The sequence below is a fragment of the Patiria miniata genome, unplaced genomic scaffold, assembly GCF_015706575.1.
Source record: "Patiria miniata isolate m_02_andy unplaced genomic scaffold, ASM1570657v1 HiC_scaffold_13, whole genome shotgun sequence".
NCBI lineage: Eukaryota > Metazoa > Echinodermata > Asteroidea > Valvatida > Asterinidae > Patiria > Patiria miniata.
In genome coordinates, this window is record NW_024037051.1 from 9,102,859 (window position 1) to 9,126,332 (window position 23,474).

At 39.6% G+C, this 23,474-nt stretch overlaps 1 protein-coding gene across 2 annotated transcripts in view; it reads left to right on the forward strand.

Annotated features, from left to right (window-relative positions):
- LOC119721204 (myosin light chain kinase, smooth muscle-like) overlaps nt 1-21,701 on the forward strand; it is an 86,661-nt gene extending 64,960 nt beyond the window's left edge. The window contains exons 14-19 of one of the 2 annotated variants that reach the window (XM_038191139.1): nt 12,480-12,618; nt 14,287-14,486; nt 16,109-16,261; nt 17,512-17,557; nt 18,444-18,524; nt 19,367-21,701. In XM_038191139.1, coding sequence (XP_038047067.1) covers nt 12,480-12,618; nt 14,287-14,486; nt 16,109-16,261; nt 17,512-17,557; nt 18,444-18,524; nt 19,367-21,457 — 2,710 coding nt within the window. In that variant the 3' untranslated portion in view covers nt 21,458-21,701. The remainder of the gene's footprint in view (nt 1-12,479; nt 12,619-14,286; nt 14,487-16,108; nt 16,262-17,511; nt 17,558-18,443; nt 18,525-19,366) is intronic. The other variant, XM_038191140.1, reaches the window with a different exon arrangement.
- Nucleotides 21,702-23,474: the final 1,773 nt, after the last annotated feature.

Sequence of the window (23,474 nt, forward strand, 5' to 3'; positions counted from 1 at the left end):
ATGAACTTGCTTTCAACGGTGTTAGACTCTTGGCTAAAAGTATTCTTCAAATCATCTACCAATGACGTCATGCAATCTTCGAGCGCCCTCTAGCGACAGGTTGAAAATTAGCAAAAATGTATTTTGAATAGATGTCTGTGGCGAAGTTTGTCGGAATCGCCTAAATATTGGTGTATATGATGACCTTGACCCACTTAAGACGTGTGCGAAGTTTAAGGCGAATGACGTCATCAGACCGGAAGTTATAATAAAAAGACCCTTTTTCATTTGAAAATTCCTGAAAAATCAACCATGGCAGTTTTTATATTTGTTTTTACTTTAATTGTCGATTGAAGGGTAGGTCTAAAACATTTTGAAGTTTCGAGGCGATAAGCGAACTCGAACATACCCTGCGCACGCTTAAAACTTCACATTGACAATACCTCTGCTTCAAAACATGCACAGGACAGGACGTCCACAGTGTACATGTACATGCACGTACGTTGTACATAGGCACATACATCGTATGTCAGTCAGACTGCAGCGCACGTGCTGCTGAAGTCAAATCCTGTCCACAGTGACTGTTTTAGCCGATTTTCGGCTTAAAGGGAATATACATCATTTGCTTTTGCTGTAATTTTCAGAAGTGGATGGAATTGGGGGGTTGGAAATATAAAGCAAATATAGTTGCACTGACTTTTTGGAGGTTTTGGGTTCGAAAATGCTATAAAAACCAAGAAAAACGATCATTTTCCTGTAGTCTGGTTCCCTGACTCCATATAAGAAGAAACAGAGCAGTTTACATACATTGGGGAATTGTAAGGTCAGGGAACCAGTCTAGCTGGCTCGTACCCGTTCATAGGTTTGTAATCGATTGCAAACAAGTACAATGGTCAATTGGGGCCAGTATTTGAAAAAAAGCCAGTTGTTTCCAACGCTGATCGGCCGATCAGCGTTGGAAATTGATACAAAAATACCACTTTTCTTGAAAATGACAGTATACCAGGTGCCATAATTTTACAGGATGCTTTAGACTGTCATTTACCAACATCCTATTAAGGTATTTCGCAAAAACTTGGTAGTTTTATTTTTCGATGTTTGCAAATGTTGTATATTCCCTTTAACTTTGACAGATTTTATGTTCATGCATGCGCAAAGACAGGGACGTATTATAGCACTTTTGGCATTAATCTTTGTCAGATATCATTGAAAGTTAGCATAAGCATAGTCCCTATAGCCAAGATGTGTCCCGAAGAGTGACGTCATGGTGACGTCATCAAGTGATTTATTATGGACTTATGAATAATTAATTTTCTCATAGACTTTGTACGCAGCTTTCTCCACAAGTCTTTCCCTATTCAACACTGATATATCTTACTGAGTAGTTCTGAACTTCGGCTGAGAATTACTATGAGAAGGAAAAAGAAATCGTATTTTTTTACGCCTGTCATTTGATTGAAAATATTCCCAAGAGTTAGAATAGCAGGTAATATTTTATAAAAATGTTTCAGTTTAAAGGAAAATCACGCATTTAAAGGTGCAGTTTTTCTGCTGTTGGATTTTTAACCTATTGACTTTGTACACGTTTTCAAGCCACCATTTTCATAACTTGGCGATCTGGAATCGTCATCAAAGTAACAGCCAAGGAAGACCCTCATACAAAAATTATGCCAAGACTATGACATCATGATGACGTCATCATCAAGTGATTTATTATGGATTCATGAATAATTATTTTTTTCTCATAGACTTTGTACACAGCTTTCTCCACAAGTCTTTTCCTATACGACACTGATATATCTTACTGAGTAGTTCTGAACTTCGGCCGAGAATTACTATGAGAAGGAAAAAGAAATCGTATTTTTTTACGTTTGCCATTCGATTGAAAATATTCCCAAGAGTCAGAATATCAAGTAATATTTTATAAAAATGTTTCAGTGTAAAGGCAAATCACGTATTTAAAGGTGCAGTTTTTCTGCTTTTGGATTTTTAACCCATAGACTTTGTACACGTTTTCAAGCCACCATTTTTATAACTTGGCGATCTGGAATCGTCATCAAAGTTACAGCCAAGGAAGACCCTCATACAAAAAGTATGTCAAGACTATGACGTCACGATGACGTCATCACCTAATTTTTTAATTGATTTTTGAAACTTTACGTACATATTGTGAAGTCTTATATCTACAGAAATGTAAGTCCGATTGGGTTGAAACTTGGTATGTGGCTATACCAGGATGTGTTATAGATTAAAAATGAGGCGACGTCATGATGACGTCATCCTGAGATTTTATATGAATATTAATTTTTTTGGACCTTTTAGCCATATCTCCCGAACGCAACATGCAAAATGCAAAATTCTTTTTTGCATTTGGTCTGTTATGTAATAGCTATTCGCACAAAACTTGAAAAATGTGTGACGTCATCATGACGTCATCAAAATGCAATTTTTCCAAACTCATATAAGGAAAGGTCCAATTGTCATGAAACTTGGTGGGTAGGTAGTTAATCATACTAGTATGCAAAGTTCGAAGTGACTTCACGATGACGTCATCAAAAAATTTATAAATATTTGTCGATTTTTAAAGTGCGTTTTTGACTCTTTGCCAGTGATTTATTTAGATCACTCTTTGTCCAAGCAAAGACCTTGTACACACGCACATACATCGTATTGCCGAGGTCAAATCCTGTCCACAGTGACCGTTTTAGCCGATTTTCGGCTAACTTTGACAGATTTTATGTTCATGCATATTCAGGGCATATTATTGATTAAAAAAAATCATAATGCGGAAAAGCCCTATGTTCTGTTGCAAACAGACATAGACCTCTAGTTGTGTTTCCTTTTATGGCAAGCCCCCTGAAGTCAATCACCCAGTTCACCAATTACCTGTCACAAAGTTCAACTGTTGGAATTTGGACCAGTCCATTCCAGTGTAGGTGGGGCACCCAATTTAAAACCACCTTTTGTGGCAAGCCACCTGTAGCCCAGCACCCAGTTCACCAACTACCTGTCACAAAGTTCACCTATTGGAATTTGGACCAGTCCATTCCAGTGCAGGTGGGGCACCCAATTTAATACCACCACTGTGCATTGAGACACCCAAATAGCTGCACGGATATTTGACCTGTCAGGGAGTTCAGCAGTCGGGCTGAGCACCCAATATGTGGCATGTAAATAGAAGGGTGGCACAAATGAAGGGAGTCCCTATTCAGACCCATTGTTGGAAGTCACCGTGTGAATTATTAATCTGCGTGAACATCAAGTACTGCCTGGTGACACCGTAGTGCTTTGGGGAGGAGTCAGTAGTGACATTTAGCCTAGTAAAATCAAAGTTCAAGCCAAGGAGATCTGAGCCCCACACTTGATTTCTGTGGACTGTGGACATGTTTAGCAAGTTGATTTGATATCTGTGAATTCAGTAGTTTTGTTCACAATTATGATGTACTATCATTGTGCTGATGAGTCAGTCTGAACATGGAGGAATACGAAGGAATGTAGTGAATCTACATAATCATTGTGTGTTGACTGGCACCAACCATTGTGTTGATCACGAGTGTACTTGGACTTCAACACTGATTTGGATGATTTACAGCATGTGCTGCTAGCTGTCAAGCAGTTTCAGTAGTGTGAGGTGTAAGCAGGTATGTTAATGTTGGTACAGCAGACTTGTTACATTACAATCATTTTATGCTTGGATGTATCATAACTAATTCAGCTGTAGTAACAGTTTCTATTACAGGATTTGTTGTGCCACCACGTAGCCTAACCGGTTCAGCATAGATATACTGTCTTAAATCCTGAGGGCTGGTTTCTAAACAGTTTCTGTTGTAGTAGTTGTGCCACCACATAGCCTGAGGCCGGTTTTTATGGCTCTGCCGGAATTTGCTTATACCACTGAAAATATTCATTTATTAGCCAAAACTGGTCACAAACCAAAACGGCATGGCAGGAGGTCGTGGGATTGAGTTCCACCCGAGTGATTTTTTTTATTCTCCCAATCACTCAGGACATCACTGATTATTCAGTGTTTATAGAATACATCGGTGTAGGGCAAAACCCAATTAACCTATCGCGGTAGAATCGCGTCAACACAGCTTGTGAAATATTGTCCAATTACCTGACGTACAAATGGACGCGGAACGCTCAAAATCTGAGACAAACAAAATCTTAGCGTACAAAATTCCATAGGGTTAATTGTCTAAGGCGCGTGGTTAATTCGCAAACGGCAATAGGTCAATTGAATTCACGTAGGGTATTTATTTATGCATGATTGTCAGCCCAGTTTTGGGCAGTCCATTAATTTCTATGCAATATCTTTTAAATGGCTGGGGTTAGAAATGTCATCATACAGTCTGCCATGTACATGTGTATGGTTACATTGTAGGAGATTTGTTACTCATTGATAGTTAGAAGTTAAAAGACTAGGACTTTATTCCACTTGCATTGTGTCAATAATAGGTCTGTTTAAACAAGAAAATGGAAGCTTTTGGAGTGAGTGACATTGATTAAAATTGACATGAAAAAGAAACGTCTTTTTTTTCAGTTCAGAAAAGAAGGTTTCATTTAAAAAAAAAACCCGTTGTCCCAATACTCTGACACAGATAATGGAGTTGAACAGCTGGTTACTACTCCCAGGGAAGTTGATTTGTGTTTGTCATGATTTGTTGTGATGGCATGTCGGTGTGGATAAGGTGAAAGGTGCCCGGTCTTCTGATGTGATCATGTGAGGTATTCAATCATCAGTCATTCTAAATAGTCTGTCTCCAACCTTCATAGTTTCATAATTCTGTTTGTAATTATAAATTCATTGCTGGTAGTCATTGCTAGGGACTTCATAACTGCATTACAATTAACATTCTCTTGTTCTGGCATTGCAAATTTTCTTTTAAAGTCTTTCTAGTACAGGATCTTAACCCAGTCGACCCTGTTCTGTCCCAAGTTGCCCGGCCTGGTGCTTCGTACTCCCTGTACTGCCCATAACTGTCCCAGCACTATGCTTTAATGGATAATGTACAGTGAAATTTTGATCCTGTTAACACAAAAACCCTTCTAACTCGGAGTAAAATCTTATTCCCGCCAATTGTTGTGAATATAGAATTAGAAATCAATTGGATAACTTAAAACTCTGCTTAACTCAAAATTTGAGCCTACAATGAAATGAACTGGAGTAAAGTAATGAAAATGTAACAATTGGTCACCATTTCAGGAAAAAAGACACAATACCCATAGCCTGAAGCCTGATTCATAACCTGATTCACAGCCATAGAAATATTTTGGCAGAACTTTTATTGTAGTTATTCACTGATGAATAGTCTATGTGCATAGAGACACACCCTGTATATCAAGTTTGCATTGATGCGGTGGAACACATCATTTACTAATGCATTCATTGTTTGTCTGGCTTCATGCACGCAACACGATTAATCACAAAACCAGGCATATGGCTGGCTGGAAACAATCTGCTATTCCTGTTAAAGGGAATGTACAACATTTGCTTTTGCTGCAATTTTCAGAAATAAATGGACATGGAGGATTAGTATGTCATAGTAAATATTGTTAAACTGACTTGTTTCACTTGTTGGGCTTGGGATGCTGGAAAAACTAAGAAAACCAATCATGTTCTTGTAGTTTGGTTCACTGACCCCACTTAAGATGAAACAGAGTAATTTATACATTATAGACTTTGGGGAATTGTAAGGTCAGGGAATCAGTCTAGCAGGCTTGTACCCCTTCACAGGTGTGTGATCAATTGCAAAGAAAATGTGGAATAACTAGATTTCAAAAATTAGGAGAAGTCTTTGAAAAAAGGCCAGTTTTCTCCAATGCTGGTCGGCTGACCAGCGTTGGAAAAATACAATTTTTCTTGAAAACGTCAGCACACCAAGAGCTACGATTTTACAGGATGCTTTAGACTGGCATTCTCTAACAACCCAGTAAGATATTTCGCGATAATTTGATTATTTCGTTTTTGGATGTTTGCAAATGTTGTACTTTCCCTTTAACCCGGACAAGAATAATGTTTTCCGTTTTCTTTTCAGTTGTGATTTTAGAAATGCTATATAGATTATACATACAGGATGTGCTGAGGAAACCCAGTCTACAATTTCCTGAAATGCAATCTAGTATGGGTCTGTGTGCGTATTAAACACCATTTTCTTTGTTGGCCATTTATTTGTGAAGGACCTAGGAATCCTGTAGCAATAGCAGGAAAAAATTATTCAATAAGGTATTATTATCCTGGATCAGTTTCATTGGGTTGCTTTGCAGAAAATGATGTTTTGACCTGTAATTGGTGAAACACAAATGTCTGACGGAAGCACATGTGTATGACTATGATGCTCTATCACATGGAACATCAGTGTAGGAATGGAGACTTTGTATGGGTTGTCACCCACTTGCACACTGGGCGGGCTTAACCCTCCTGCTATCTGAACAGTCACAGACAGTCAAAAAATCAAGCCTCTTGCCCTGCCATGCCTTTTACACAGGCTGGTCACCAACAGTCAGATTAGATTTTTTAGCAGGGACTGTGACTAGTCAAAGCCAGTCAACAGACAAAAGCAGAGAAGTGGTAGGCACAGCTGGCTTATAAATCACCTACAGTCAAAGCATGGCTGTATCAAGTTACATAAAAAGTCAAAGCCAGTCAATCCTGCTCTTTGTAGGCTAGGATCTCTTAACTTGATTGATTTTGGCTGAAAGGACAACTTGGCCCAGAATGTATGTTTGCATATAGGAGGATAGGAGGGTTATTCAATCTATACCCTTATAAAATGCATAGTACTTATACATGTACATTTGTATACATACATGTACGTATTGCGTGGAGATCTAACTGCATATTATGAGATTTTAGGCTTTACATGGTGGAGTATCGGTATCGTTTCAGTTTGCGGTAACACCATGTGGTAATAACTACAATGTACTGCTCAGTAGATATTTAGTTCTGAAAAGAACTTGTCCTGCTTATCATCAACTTCGCTAAGTAGTTTTTTTACTTCTGGTAAGAACAGTCCTGCTTTAAGATCTAAAAGAACTTGTCTTTGGTCTCGCAACGTTTCGACTAACCTGCTCTAGTCATCTTCAGGAGACTAATTACTGCATATTGTTCTTGATAAGAATGCATTTGACATTGTATGGCAAGTTGACAACATGTTAAAGTATCACTCAAGAACTTTGTCAAAGGATATTTGGTGCAGTAGTTAGTACGACCCAATAACAACATCCTTGTTTTTTCATTCAATAGTATTCAAAAAATAGATTTACGTCAGCACGTACGTCAGTAACCCCCAATACTTTTTTTTTATGGCTTCATCAAAAATGCCTAATTGGGAGTCTTGGTGGTTTCCCATTCCCACAATGCCCATTGCACAGACTGACTCCAGCTAAATCCAGGCAGTGTAATCCTATAAGTAGACTTCTTTTCTGGGTAAGAGTTCCTCGCTTTTGTGACAGCTATTGATTTTTCTAGTTTGCTTGTAGACGGTTAGAGGTGACAATAATGCCTAGATTACTGGGGATTTGTATAGCTGCCGTGGTGTCGCTAAAATTGTCTACACAATGGTCTGTTACTTCCTTCTATCTCGGTGTTTTTTTTAGGTGATGGGCAGATTGAAGATGTGGTGTTGTTATACACAATTTTCATCTGAATGTATAATCATTTCACATTATTGTCTTGCCTACCCGTGCAGACTACACAGGTCTTCTATTGGCTTACCAGGGTGAGTAGGGCATACCGCTTGCACATAGACTGGGTTGTACACGGGTCGGCTGTAGATTTTGGATTTTCCAAGCAGGTGGAGCCTCTCCACCCTGGGCCCGACCAGGATTGGATTTTTGTGCGGAGCATTGGACCCAAGTAGAAGCTGTGTTGACTTCTTGTTAGTGTGAAAGGGTTCCTGAAATCTACTGGACTCGGGTTCCACATGGACATTTTGGATGGTTTTAAAAGGCCTTTTTTATGAAATGGATGAACTATGTGTGCAGAGCTGGAATACACGGTATTGTATACAGGATTACATCATTTTATCAAAATGTTTAATACTTGAGTTTTGAAAGGCTTGTCACTAGGTTATTCATGACAGAGGGCAGAAATCTGTAGTAACGAGGATGATAAATGTGTAGTATAAAGAAGCAATCTATGGGTCATTCTATAAATTTGGGTCCGAACTGTGGCATTTTTCGAGTCTGTGTTACCTTGGTACTTTGCCGTTAACCCTAACTCCCTAGGGGGTGTGCAAAATTATATTGAAATTGGAGGATTCAGGACTGTTAGGGCAAAGTATCACTAAGAATGGTTTAATTGTTGGGTAGGTAGTTTCTGTTTATAATCACTCTTGGAGGACGACATCAGAATTATATATAAAATCAGATGTCAGATGTAACAGGGACAGGAAAAAAAGTGGACCCGAAATTTATCAAAATGACCCGATAGTAAAGGAGAGAAATTTGAAGTAAAGGGAAGAAATCTGCTGAAAAGTGTTAAAAAGTATTTTATTTTGGGATATTATTTCTTATATTTATACGAAGTAACCAGTTGCGGCGCTAGTGTCATAGGGCCGATAGGCACAGAATTTGTCTACATGTAAGCATTGAAAATATCTGCTGGGCTGAATACATGATACCAGCCAAAACGCTATTTGATGTTGACCCATGACCGGTTCCGAACTGACTTTTGGCTTAGCAGTATTTGTCTGCTTTACAGCTTATTGAAATTTAGCCCACAGCCCCAGATGTTAACTTAAGAATTGTACACCTTTACATAAAGAGACTCATAAATTGGTGTGGTTGTTTGGTCAGATTCTTTGCAAAATATGAGGACATGGAGACATTTTGTCAGCTTCAACTTGGCGTATCTTTTCAAGGAAGCCTTGAAGTCAGTTTCACCATGCCCATTGCCCCATTGGCTGTTTTCCCAGTCAATATTTATTCAACTCGAAGCAAATATGATCAGTCATTTGCCCATCCCTGTTCTGTTTGCCGAGTCCATTGTGTCTACACCACTTACATGATTACCTTCAGTATGATCCTGGTAATCCTGGTGTGATTTGGTTGTCTGGGAATGAGTTTCAATTTTGTTAGTTCACAAGATAAATATTTTATGACCAGTTGTAGAGCAAAGAACTATGAATTGTTCCTCTTTGGTGTAGAGAATTTTGGTTTCAGATACTGTTTCAAATGGTCTTACAATTTTCTGTGATTGTTTTAGTCCTTGTATTTCATGTGTGATATGAAATTGGTTGAAACAAATTTATAAACTAGATACAATGTGTAATTTAGTTTGAGGAAATATATTAAAATACTTACAATTTCTAACATGAGTTGCCTGACTGATTGGGTCACGCATGATGCATTTGCCAGATGTTTCCTGTTTAACAATTTTGAACAGAAAAAAGTTCACAAACGGGAAACAAAATATAATCTACAAAACAAATAAAAGACAACTAAAGCAAGTGTACTTCACCAACTGGCTGTGACTAAGTTACATCCTGCATGTCGCTTTCCAATCCACCATACTTTATTCGTAACTGTTACAGAAATAGTTGGTGAGGAGGACAAATCAGGCGGTTGTGAAGTCAAGGTAACCGTGTGGGTAGTGATGACCTGGTAGTTACCGTGACAATGATGGGACTGCCTGTATACAATTGTATATGATCATTCATTGTTCAGTGACCAAGGCAAAAGTGATGTCCAGTTGTCCACACCCAATCCGAGGTCATGATTTGGAAATTATTTTTGTCAACAGACCGTGCTTTTGAATTGAATAAAATTTAAATACTGTAAAACAGTTTTGTAGCCCACTTTGAACAAGAACACTTGGTATGTTTATAGCAGTGTTATGTTCTTCCCAGTGTTTTGCTCATGTGTTAGGGCAAGCGTACCGGTATATGTATGCATATATGTAAAGGCCTCTGTTTTATGTACATCATATTTTACAATTCACAATAACTATCAGTGGGTGTATACACCCTTCACAATGATTATCGGCAGGTTTATGTATAGATTTCCAGTTTTATTTGGTTGTAAAATATTAATACACCCATACGTAGCATAGCTCCAACCAGTAAAAATGACAAAACTAATTAGCAGAAATATTAGAGGTGGAACGTTGAATGTAAATGCTGCCCGATGAACGTTCTGTGGTTTTGTTCCGAATCAAGATAGTGAGTAGAATACATCTGTGAAAGACTCTGACACAATGAAGAACTGAGTGGACACAATTGATGATTGTCGCTTGATTGTGAAGTAAATAGTTTCACTTTTTGTAGATTTGGGACTAGTTTGCATGATTGAGTGCACGCTGCGAAATCGTTTTTACTTTGGTGAATGGTTGAGTGGTTGGTTTAGTAAGAGGGATTTCCATTCAAGGGTTTCTGGTGTAAAGCACTACATGATCGGATTCAGTGAGCAGTGTATAATTAAAGGATTGGTTCAGACTAGTGTCCCGTACGTGTATACCGGTGTGCAAATGCTTTGCACATGGTCTCACAGGTTGGGACATTTTTCAGGAACAGATTTTTAAGATATTTAAGGAAGTATGTCTAGTAATCAGAGGTAAGGATAAAACTTATGTAGGCTTGATATTAATGTGAACAGAAAATGAGATATTAATTCAAATATGATTATAGTTTACCCATGTTGTAATTTGTTTTACAATAAGGAATAAATGTGTGTTTGGGAGGTTTAAATCACTCTGTTTAAGACCACTTGGAGTCTGGGTGCTGATAATTACCCGAGCAAAAATTCCCATTCATAAATGCCTTTTTGGTCAAAGAATCAAAACTTTTCGGTCGACAAAAACCCGATTTTGTTCGACAAGTTCACTTAATGTTTGGTGAAACACCCCTCTAGCTAAATAATGGAGTGTCTAGCTCGCGAGTAAGATTTTAAAAACTCCTTTTGTGAAAATTGGCGCGCGCGTCGCTTCTGTGCGATGTCACGCAGAATGCACCTGGAGTGCTGCGTTGTGAATTTAGGACTATAAAATACTGACTCACTGGCAAGTATTGCGCATGCCTACGTGAGGATTGTGAACGTTCAAATAAAACGGTAAGAGGCACTGGATTTTTAGGAGTCCAAATTTCATGTGACACTGGAAAAGTGTTTAAGACCAGCTAGCCATGTCTTTATCACCCGGTTAAGACCGGCCACGTGACAGGCTCTCGACCAATAGGAATGGGTAAACTGTCTAAGGTATTTATGAATTACTTTTAAAATGGTGCTTTCGTGAAACTTGAATACTTTAAAACCGAAACTGAAATCTTGGGCCTTTTAACCATGTGTGGAACAAAGGGTCAAGGGTTCAACTACTTTGTTTCTGTTTAGGAGTTCCTGTCTCGTATCTGATGGTAGTTGGCTGTTAAAAAGTATTGTTACTTTAAAGTTTATGAACCAGTATGTAAAAGAGCTCTCCATATATTGAGAACAAAAAATAGGCTTTAAAGGGCCCATGCAATGTAATTTTGTTCAATGCTATCCTTGAAAAGGCACCTTTGTGTCCAATTTTACCTTATTTCCGTTTTCGTTTTGCCATTGTACTTTTACATTTATTTCATTTTTCGGGATACATTTGGTACAACAGACAACAACATTAAATATTCAGAAATACACATGAACATTTTAGACAAAACATACACAGTATAAAATTTAACCAGCTCCCACTGGATTACCCAAAAGAAACATGGTTTCTGTCGAGGGTTCTCCAACAGATTAAATATGACACACTAAAAACAATGTTGGTTCCTATTTGGTTATTATGCTTTTGCAAATTTCCATATTTATGAACAAATTACTGTGATGTCATTCTGAGCAGGTACCCCAATGTCACCGCTACTTCAGCACAAAAAATTGCTAGACTTTTGGTTATTTTGCTGTCATACATTTTCTTTCCGTTGGTGATTTGTTGTTGCATCAGTACATGGCAGTAAGCCAATGAGCAACCCTTTCTCACAAATGTTTTCAATGAGCACATTTTGAGTTAAAGATTTGAACAGAAAACCCCTAAACTGAACAGTGTCTTCCTGAAATGGCATTATAGCAACTGTGCCCTCAGTTCTCCAAAAAAACATGGAATTTTTAAGAATGTTAACAAAGTGCAGTTCTATTAAATTTACCACTAAAACAGATGTCAAATAGTTTTCATGCATGTACATAAAGAGGAGCAGAAAAATGCACAAAATATGTTCCTGAGAAAAATTCATTGCATTTCCCTTTAAACATTGCTAAGTGTGAATAAACAGAAAGATGTGTTTGCATCAGTATTTTGTGTTCAGATACATCATTCTGACCTGTTTCTGAACATTTCAAGGAACGGATGTGCAAAGGTGTTCAGTATTTAAACAGCATTGTACACATCTGTAGTCACTCAGGAAATTAGGTGTGGCTCGTTTTTTTTGTTAGCCAATTGTGTCATTGTCTCATTGAAATAATGTATTCACAGGTTTTGTTTTCTGTGAACTGTGTCAAAATTTGTGTTTCCTTAACAATCTTCCCAATCCCAGTGTTAGTGGCGGTGAACTCTTCGAGAGGATTGTATCTCAAGATCACATCACCGAGAGCGAGACGGTCTTCTTCGTCAAGCAAGTCATTGAGGGCGTTCATCATATGCATCAGAAGAATATAGTACATCTGGATCTCAAGGTGGGTACTGGAGAGGATGAAGTGGGACTGTAAAGCTGGCCTGGAAAAAATGAGTCAGTGGAAACAATTTACAGCTGTTGCATAGAGAGGCATCAACTTCTTTCACAACTTGGATTGCATATCAGAAAAATCAAACACTGTCAATCTCTGGCTGTGCTCCGTGGTCATACATGGGTCATAATGGGTGCTGCCAAAGGGGCCTTTTGCTTGACCACATTCTAGCCGTGCCCTTCGCAATTCAGCTTCTCAGCTGCGACCTGCGAGTAAGGATGATTATACTATACTGTATTTCACATGCTATAACCAGGCATGCAACTTTTCCTCGGATCCGCTGATTTCCTCCTTTTTCCTTCTCATGAATGTCATTACAAATTGAAAAACACTGTACAAAGTCATATGTGGTTTGGAATTTCCTTGTTTTTTCAAAATTCTCAGTTACAACACTGTAATATACTGTATTTCACATGCTATAACCAGGCATGCATCTTTTCCTCGGATCCCCTGATTTCCTTGTTTTTTTTTACTTCTCATGAATGTCATTACAAATTGAAAAAACACTGTACAAGTCTTATGTGGTTTGGAATTTCCTTGTTTTTTCAAAATTCTCCGTTGCATGCCAGTATAACAACATTGCACGAGTCCATAATATATTGCGATATTGTTACAGTGAGTGCAATAAACTCTTGTATCCCCAGAAAAAAAGGCCATCCAATATTATTTATATCAGGCTAACTTAATCCAAAAGAAATAAATTCAATGACGTTGTCTTGTCGCCGTCTTCTTTCCTTACTTCCACATAACGTTAACTTTGACCTTTGACAAAATACCTGCTAGCGTAAGCTTATCCAGCATCACATAATCCGTTGGTAGATTCTTCTCATGTTAAACTGATCAAATGACAACTGTATCACTATCAGGAAATCAGACTTGCTTGACTTGTCTTCAACCCCAATTTAAAATGGCGTCCATAGCTATAAACATTGATTTTGAGTCTGAATGCTAATCTCAAGGCCTGAGACCAGCTGGGGTTTCTTTGAGAGCTCCAAAGCTCAGAAATCACAGAAAATAAATATGCTCAGCAAAAAAAAGCTTACAGTTTGTTGGTTCTTAGTTACCCCACCTATGCAAAGATACATTTTGTGCCAAGTTGTCCTTTCAGTCAAAATCAATCAAGCAGAATTGACTGGCTGTGACTGTTTATGTAACTTGGTATGCCTGTGCTTTGACTGTAGGTGATTGATATGACAGCTGTGCCTCCAGTTTCCTGCTTTTGTTTGTTGACTGAATTTGACTAGTCCTAGTGCTTGCTTGAAAATTGAAATGTGGAATTTTTGACTGTCTATGACTGTTTAAACAGTAGGAGGGTTACTATACAATTTTGCCAAAATATGTCTCGTTGGTTAGTGACTCAATGAAGTTTGTCTCTGGTATTAGTCATTATCCCTTTACACAAGTCACAGTTCACATAATTCAACTGGAATTTTATTAACTTGTCAGACAGATTAATTATTTGCCCTAACATGTTTTTTTTGCATGGTCCCCACCAGCGTGAACCCGTGTGCACAAATGTAATATGATGAAAAATCTAAATCTGACCATCAACAGACCCTCGGAATATTTGTTGACCTTTAACATTTACAAACCCTTTTCTCTGTCCTCATACCACAGCCCGAGAACATTCTCCTGGTGTCACCGGACTCGGACGACCTTAAGGTCATCGACTTTGGCTTAGCCAGGGTGGTGTCGCCAGACAGAGACGTCATATGCAAATTCGGCACGCCTGAGTTTGTAGCCCCTGAGGTTGTTTGTAAGCAGCCTGTGACTACTGCTTCCGATGTCTGGAGTATTGGTGTCATGGCGCACATTTTGTGAGTGAATTACACCCGTTACAGACTTGTCTGGAGTTGAACTGAGACATAAAGTACAAGGGCAATTCCAGTTGTATGTAATGTCCGTGACGGAGCTTTTAAGTTAGCACACAACACCTTTGCAAACATCAAAAAAACAAAACTACAAAATTATTATGAAATACCTCACTTGACTGTCGGTGAATAATAGTCTCAAGCATCTTGTAAAATCATGGCACCTGGTGTGCTCTCATTTTAGAGAAAAACAGAGTTTTCATATCAACTTGCAATGACGGTCGACCGAACATCGACCAAATTTAGTTCACATTTTGAACAGGTGCAAGCCAGTGAACAAACCTGAAAATATTTGTTTCAAATCTAATATACAGCCATCATCTTGTAAAGGGCAAGGAGATTACAGACTAGGAGTGTTAGATCATTTCGTTGACTCGTTAATTTGATATGGTTAATTGGCTCTGTCACGGACATTACATTTCCTTTCATAATCCTGAAATTGCCCACAAGGAGTGGTCGACCCAAATACATTTTGGTTTAGAAAGGTGAACTTTATGTTTCAATGTTGTCATTGACTAGACTCTGGAAATGTCCCAAATATTGCAGTAGTCTGTGTTTTCTAACATCGAACCTTTTATGCTATCAAACCTTTTATGTCATTTGAAAATTCAAATTTTCAGAATGGTTTGGTCTGGTGGGACTCTAGCATGTCAGTCTTAAATGGGTAGATTAAAATTACTGTTGTTTGAAAGGAGTAAAAGGAGTTATACTTTGTGATAGGCACTCAAGAGCTTAACAAATTGGTATCACTAAGTTGTTTTTGGTTTTGGTTCTTGGACCACATTGTCGGCACACTTATACTGCTTCGCACTTAATACATCGTCCACTAGCATTGTATACAGAGGCTTAAATAAAGCAGAAAAGGCTTGGTCCAGCACCATTGAATTTGAGACTGTCTAATTCCTTCTCTGACGTAAACTCTATATACAATGGACTAGCATACCTAGCTAGACAAGGTTCCCAGCCACTCTAGTTTCCATTTTTCCAGTCAGAGAAAACTCAGGGAATTTGACAGTGACCCAGAAGGGAAAGGTTTCTCCAATTATAGGCATATGTGTGTTTAAGTTGTGTCCTTTGACTGACTGGCTATTGTAGATTTTTAGTGTTTATTCAGTGTGAATATTACACACCTCTCAAGACAGTCATGCTACAGGGTACACCGCCTCTTGACTTTAGAACAACCTCCTTAAAGTGAAAATATTTCTCATGGATTTTTAAAAAATTTCTCAGGGAACTATCGGGGAAAAACTCAGGGAATTTTGTTTTCATAAAGTACTGGGAACCCTGATATATTTGTCGGGAAAATGTCTGAGAGTTTGACCATAATTTCCCCCTTAACCAAGGGCTTAAGTCAGCATTCGAAAATTTGATGACCAAAGTATTGTTAAATTGAAATTTCCCCCAAAAAAAATCATCATGGAGAAATGAGGTGTCCGAAATATCCCACAAGGTGCTCATAGGATAGCCAGACACCCCTTTGGTCAAATCTTGCCCCTGAAAAGTATATGTATATTTCTGGTTTATATCATTTTAAAACAAACTTGTGATTTGTTATTCTGTCTGCGTAGATTGAGCGGTATATCTCCCTTCATGGGTGAAGATGACAAGCAGACCTTGATAAAAGTCAAGCGTGGGTACTGGGACTTTGAGGATGAGGTGTGGGACGACATCTCAGATGAAGCCAAGGAGTTCCTGAAAGCTGTCATGGTCCTCGATCCAAAGTAAGATGTCCTGGAAATATAATTTGAAGAATAGTAGCACTCCACAGAAGAGTGATAGATGGTAATGCATGATTGCTCGGCGAAGGACGCCACTTGCTGGCACTAATTATGTAACCCTCCTTTGCAAACATACATTCTGCGCAAAGGTGTCCTTTCAGTCAAAATTAATCAAGTGACTACTTTCAACAGTTAACTTAAGAGCTCCCAGCCTACACAGCAGGATTGACTGACTGACTGTGACTGTTAATGTTATACAAATATTGAATGCTTCGAGTGGTGTAGTAAAACTAGCCTCCCGAGGTGATCCATGGACCATTCTATTTTCCCGAGGCGAAGCCGAGGGAAAATAGAATGCTCCATGGATCACCGAGGGAGGCTACTTTTACTTCACCACGAGATAAAGCATTCAATATTTGTTTTATAACACTTCACCCACAGATTCTGCTTGATTTTAATATGTTACATTATTTAAATCTGAACACAGTTGAAATAAACTTCAATTTCAATACAAAATTGGTGGAAAATGTATTTCTCTTTTAAAAACTAACCCTTCACGAAATGTTTGAACCCAAGTCTGCGGCGCGCTCTCTTTGGAATAATACGCGCTACGCACAATGCGCAACGCGCACACCAGCATGCATTTGCACACAGATCCCGCTGTGGAAATAGTACTTTGGTTGCTAATGGTATAGTACTTTGGTTGCTATGCGCATAGTACTTTCGGCCGTGCACAGAAAGATAGCAAAATTAGAAAGTAACATGTGACTCGCTCTCGGCCAATCAAGACACAGAATCTGTGGGTGAGGTGTTATAAAACTTGATAAAGCTATGCTTTGACTGTAGGTGATTGATAAGCCAGCTGTGCCTACCACTTGCCTGCCTTTGTCTGTTGACTGAATTTTGACTAGTCACGGTGCTTGTTTGAAATATGATGTGACTGTTGGTGACGAGTCTGTGTAAAAGGGATGGCAGGGGAACAGGAATGATTTTTTGACTAATTAGTGCACACATGACATGAGGTAATCCCAACTTCTTTTCAGTTGAATGTGCACAAACCCACCGAGTCTTTATGTAGGCTTCATCAGGTGTAAGACGGCAATGTTATTCCAGTGTCTGTCATTACCCTCTGTCTTTGTCACTGAGTCCATAGTTTTAAAGACATTTTTTATTATAAATTTAATTACTCCCCCCATAAGTTCTGAAGTTTTATTGTCATCAGAATTACCTTAAAATGTTGTTTTCTTTTGCAGAAAAAGACTTACACTGGATCAGTGTTTACAACACTCCTGGTTGAAGGTATGAATTTTACTTTTTCAAAATAAATCTTGAGTTTAAGACTATTTGGAAAGGTTCACCGTCTGTTCCTTTGTGTTTCTACTGTTGTACCTTAAAAGCAGTTCTAGCCTCAATTGAACAAGGATAGCAATTGGACTGGGATGTGAACAGGCGACCTCTGGAACTCTGGACGGTCACTCCACAATTTTAAAGATCTGGCCATGTTTGTTAATCTCCGAACTTGCCAGTTTCTCTCTTTGTGCGGTCAAATTTAGATTGCAAGTGAACCCAGTCAGTTTCCCTTTGCGGTTTGTTTGATGTTAATGAGAAAAATGAGTATGGGCAATTCCACGGTTTATACTCACGTTACATTTTTGATGTACTTTTGAGATTCCTTGGGCTGTAATTACCTTACTAAAAAGGTTTAATAACTGTTATCTTCATGGTAGATAGAGTAGACCTAGACCTACCTAAGCACCAAAGATGACATCCAGAAAAATGTTACGTTACATTTTCGTAACGTGAGTAACCAATTTTGTGCGTCTTGTTTATCATACATAACACATTTTTCTGGATATCATCTTTGGTGCTTAGGTAGGTATAGGTCTACTCTATCTACCATGGGGATAACAGTTATTAAACCTTTTCAGTAAGTTAATTACAGCCCAAGGAAACTCAAAAGTACATCAAAAATGTAACATGAGTAACAGTGGAATTGCCCGTATGAAGCATTGCTTTACTTCCTAACTCTCCACTTTACACAGTCTTTCCCTCCTCATTTCCTCCCCCTCCCCCCTCGGGGGTGGGGGGAGGCTAGTGTCACTGCTAGAGTTGTTTATATAGACAGCCCACATAGTACACCACCTGATATGTGAATCTAACATCCTTGTTTGGTCTATCACCACAGTTTGATGAACGTCATGACCAGGGTGTAGCTAAACTCAGCACACAGAGACTCAAGACATTCAACTCCAGACGCAAATGGCAGGTAAGTCTTACAGTGCATCTTGGGAATGATTGGGGGAACTAGTGGCATAAAGGTACAGCCCTATCGGTGTTGTCTCTGTGCACAGGCACTGTACCTTTGGCTCCTACATGTATGCATAAGACATTAAAGTTCTGTGCACGTGCAGATAAAAAATGAGTCGCATGTACTCCACACACTTAACTCCTGAACCAGTGTGCACAGGACTGGTTATCCCATTTTGAATGAGGACTTGGAGACTTAGGAACCGTGCGGCAACTCTAAAACTCCTGATAAGAGTAAAATAGCAATTCATTTACTTCAAACACAAAGCTGTGTGTGGCTTGTATCAATCTTGATAAGTTGACGACGCTCCACGACCATCACAATTTGCTGGTCAAATCTTACTCACGCCGCCTAAAATGATTGCGCAAGTTACTCCATAATGTATCATGGGCTTATGAAACTTTTGTGAAACTGTCATGACTGAAATGTTGCTCAGCGTGAAATGTTGCACAACTAGTGGCACAAAATTGTGGCGCAAGTGGACTTCGCCATTGCGTAGAGTTTCATGAAATCATCTGCTGGTAATTCTGGTTGATGCAGACTTTTGGTTGGTTGATGGTGATTTGTTTCACTCATTTGGGCTTGGATCTGAAAGTAGGGACTTAGGGCTTGATTTGCATGTTTATATCACAAGTCCTAACACAAGTGGGGTCATGAGTGTGAGTAATGTGGGATGACCAATGATAAAGGAATACCTCAGTCATTCTTCATTGGAATAGCTTGGGACTTGATTTCCTTGTACTTATTCTTTTCCTTTTTGTCTTGAATTTTATAGTCTGTACATTTATTCCTCACTGTAGAAAGCACTGACCGCTGTGAAATCCGCCATGAGGTTGAGACGTCTATCCAGCATAGCAGCTAGCGACATCAATGCCTTCAGACAACGTCAGCTGCAAGGCAAGGGCCAGAGTCAAGATGCTGGCTCCCAGGAGAAAGATAACAAAACCCTGCAGGTGGACGGTGAGGGAGAGGGTGGCACACAGGCTCAGACAGGTATGGGGTATGGGTTTGATGAAGATGATGATGATCATCATCCTGGTATCCTACCCCTGCCATGCATCATTGATGACTGTATGGGCGCCGGTGATGATGAGAACCCCGCATGTCTGGTCGTTCCTCCCTTTAAGGCGCAAAGCATTATGGGTCACCCACTGCATGATTCCGAAGCGCTGAGCACCGGCAATGCTGGACTGTCCGCGGAGAACACAGGTATGGGAGTCTGTGACGTATCCCACAATGCATGCGTGTTGTGTCAGTGCAATGCATGTCTGTTGGAGATGAACTTGGCCAGTTATGTTGAGTGTGCTTGTGTGCATGATCCGTCCCTTGTAAAGTGCTGTGATCTCAAAGAAACTGGTGTACTTTGTCAATGTGTGCAGAATTCACGACCAAGAGACAGTGCAAATCATAGTAGAATTACAGATGTAGAACCATTTGAGAGTAATTTTGTCCCATTTGATCAATGTGATGTAAAGAGATCGAATCTCAAAGCCAGTGAACGGGATAGTCCGTGCTCTCTAAGTACCAGTGTGCTAGATCGGAAATGTATCGCAACCTCATCTAGTGTGTGCAAACTTTTACACAAACTGGCAGTATCGCCTGAGGAATTCATGTTGCTTCTTAAGGATGCCTTGAGATTGCTATCTACAACTAAAGATTGTGAAGAAACGTTTGCCTACGATTTGGACAGAACTTCAATTAACGTATTAAACAGTGCCGACATAACTTCGGTATCATGTGAGCGAGTGATTGGGGAGGACTACATCTCGGTGACTGATACAGATATTGCGATGCAACCCATGACAACGCTAGCAGGTTGTTACACGGAACACGTTCCTGATTTAGACCTGGAAGCCGTCCCGCCAAGCGAGGCCTCTGCCGAACTCGACCAGATGAAGCAGGAGAACGGCAAAGCAGACGGTGCGTTTTTTACATTTGATGGAGTAAACGGAGAGATGAGCAATGGAAAGGAGAACGAGGCCAGCCAAGATTATGCCAGGTCAGGTAGCAAAGAAGCAGTCAAGGGAAAAGTTGGGAAAATAGGGTGGGGCTCGATTCTTGGCAGCGTCGCAAAAAACGGCCAGCCTGAAAGTGCAGGGGCTAAGGAGACAAGTTGTCTCGATGATGAGCCTCAGAAACAGGCTCATCCAGGCGCGGCAGCCTTCTCCAAGCGCAAATGGTCCAAATCGAAACTTGTGCTTCCGTCCACGCTACGACGTATCCAGGAGAACAGAGCTCTCTCCACGGAGGAAGCACCTCCAGCCGGGTCTTCTACTCCTGAAAAGGAGACAGTGGATCACAATTCCAACAGCTCGGCTCCTCTGCCAAGGAGACTCTCTAGCAAATGGTCCAAGGAATCCATGGATTCCGTTGATTTTGGAGACGATTATGAGCCAGAGGTTGAGGAAAGTTCTAGTCTCTCGCCAGAAGTCATGGCCTTTGATTCACGCCACTCTGCCGAAAAGAAGCGGCGGATCTTGAAGGACGAAGAAGTCTCCTCCCCGCAGATATTCGGCAAGGAGGCTGAGCCAAAGTTGCTCAGCATCACGGAGCTCATGCTGAAGATAAGCCGCGACAACAAGAGGAAAGAATCGGAGAGCAGAGACAGTCCACAGAAGCTTGATCCACAGAGACTCTCGCCAAACGATGCAGCATCCCTCTCAACCAAACGGAGTCCTGAAGTGGGCAGACTCCGAGCTGTTTCGTTCAATACCAGCCAGGAGTTTGATCTGAAAGGCCATCTGGATTTTCTTGTGTGCGAGGTGGATGAAAGACTGAACTTGGGACGATATGAAACCTGGATGTTACTGAGGTACAGTCAAACTGTTCGGTTTGTTGCTGGTGTTATCTTTGGTATGGTAATTGGTGCACTCTGCCGTATAATCTTCTGAGCAACCCCAGTATCACAGGTATGTTTGTAGTCTTCATTAAAATAACACTTCCAGCAAAATCAGAAAAAAAACAGTAGGTCTACAAGCAAAGTAGTGGTGATACTAGATGTAGATGTTTTGATATAGAGAGCTATTTTTATACAACATATAACACATATGAAAAAAAAAATGGTGCCTTAGGCCAAAAAAAAATAATACTCGTTCTCTGGTCAGCGCGGGCGTCGATTTTAATCATGCGCGTCCACTTTTTTTTTTTCAAATTAACACGGAAGCTACAAATTTTTGTACCAAGGAGCACCAAGGAATGGGGTATTGCACCAAGGCAAATGATTAAGGGCACCAAGGCAAATTATGGAGGACACCAATGTATAATGAGGACACAAAAAAGCAAAATAGTACCCACCTTGTCTGTACAATACAAGCTTGAAAAAAAAAAATTCAAAAAAAAAAAATGCGTCGCCGCATCGATTCCGGAACTTCGGTCTGACCAGAGACCAACTATTTTTTTTGGGGGGGGCCTTAGTTGAGCTTTTTTTTTCAATAGAAAATTGCAGAAAGAAAGTGTCTCAAAACTTGTAGAGTTTCTGTTCATCTGAATAGTGTCTTGAGGGATTTTCTGGATTTCTAGTGATTAGTTGTGAATTAATAAACTACTAATATATGATGCTAAGAATATAAACGTCCACTAAAGTAAGATTTGGCTGAAAGAATTGGGTGACTATTTATTGTACTTTTGGCTTTATTGTATGCAGAAAAAGATAGTATAAAATATATTTAAATGAATATATTGAGTGTACATCCATAATGGATTTACATTTTAAAAACTTTTTTCACGGAGCTGTGAGGCACAGAAATTTGCATGTTGCATATAAAAGATACTAGAAACAATTGTTGCTAGACGGTTATCAAAATGTTTACTGAAGCACTTGAAACTTGTTTTCAGCCGAATTGACCATAAATCCTTTTTTTTCTAAGCTCCTTTGTGAAAAAAATGGACCTTGGTGATGAATTTAATGTTCTTTAGTTAGGGAATAAAATAGGTGCTTGGTTGTTTTTAAACAAGTACTTGTTTAATACAGACCAAGCACATATTTATTCCCATTCATAAATACGTTTCAGTCAAAGAGTCAAAACAAGTCAGAAACTCACAGATTTCCAACGATTTTTTTTTTTCAACAATTTTGCTTCTGGTTTTGTGAAACACCCCTTCGGCCATATCTATGGTATGTGCCTCACTCACGTAGTGCTAAAAATCTCCTTATTTGGAAGATGCGTGCGGCATGTACTGCGCGATGTGGCGCGGAATGCAGGGGTGTTTCAAACCACCCACGTGACAGGCTCTCAACCAATAGGAATGGGTAAACTGTCTCTGGTATTTATGAATGACTAATATAGTAGAAATGTGCTTTTAACACCAAAGTTTATGTATGCAGGAGAGGATATAGATTGCATTTGTAGGTGTAGTTAATACTTTACTTGCCTTAGTCTATGGACTTAGTCTATGTAGATGATGCTTTTGAGATCTCAGTGGACGGGACACTGGTTCATGCTTAGCCCAGGTTGAACGACGTCTTTATTGCATTACGACTGACGTCCAGGGTATAAATTGTACCACAGCGAAAAAAATTATAACACATTTTTTTCATATTTTTACCTGACGGAGGAAGCTGAAATTTTGCTTACATATTCCTTGTGTCCAGAATTGTACCTGCACTGCGTTTAGAAAAGGCAAATATGTCCGTGGGCGGCGTGTTTACCGAAAATAAACCGCAAGTTCTACGCTTTCATTGAAAACATTTTCAGTACGATCTCCCCACGTGAAGACGTACACGCGCGTGCCGTTTGCTGCCGCTTGCTGCCGTGGCAACAGCGTACTAGTCGTGCATGCACGGGCGCGCGTAATCTTCACGCGGGGAGTTCGTACTTACTGTACATTAATATTAGGTTTGGCCCTTCACCGACGTGTAAACGCTGTCACATCCCGAGTGAAAGTTGGAAAATCACTCGGGTGGGACTC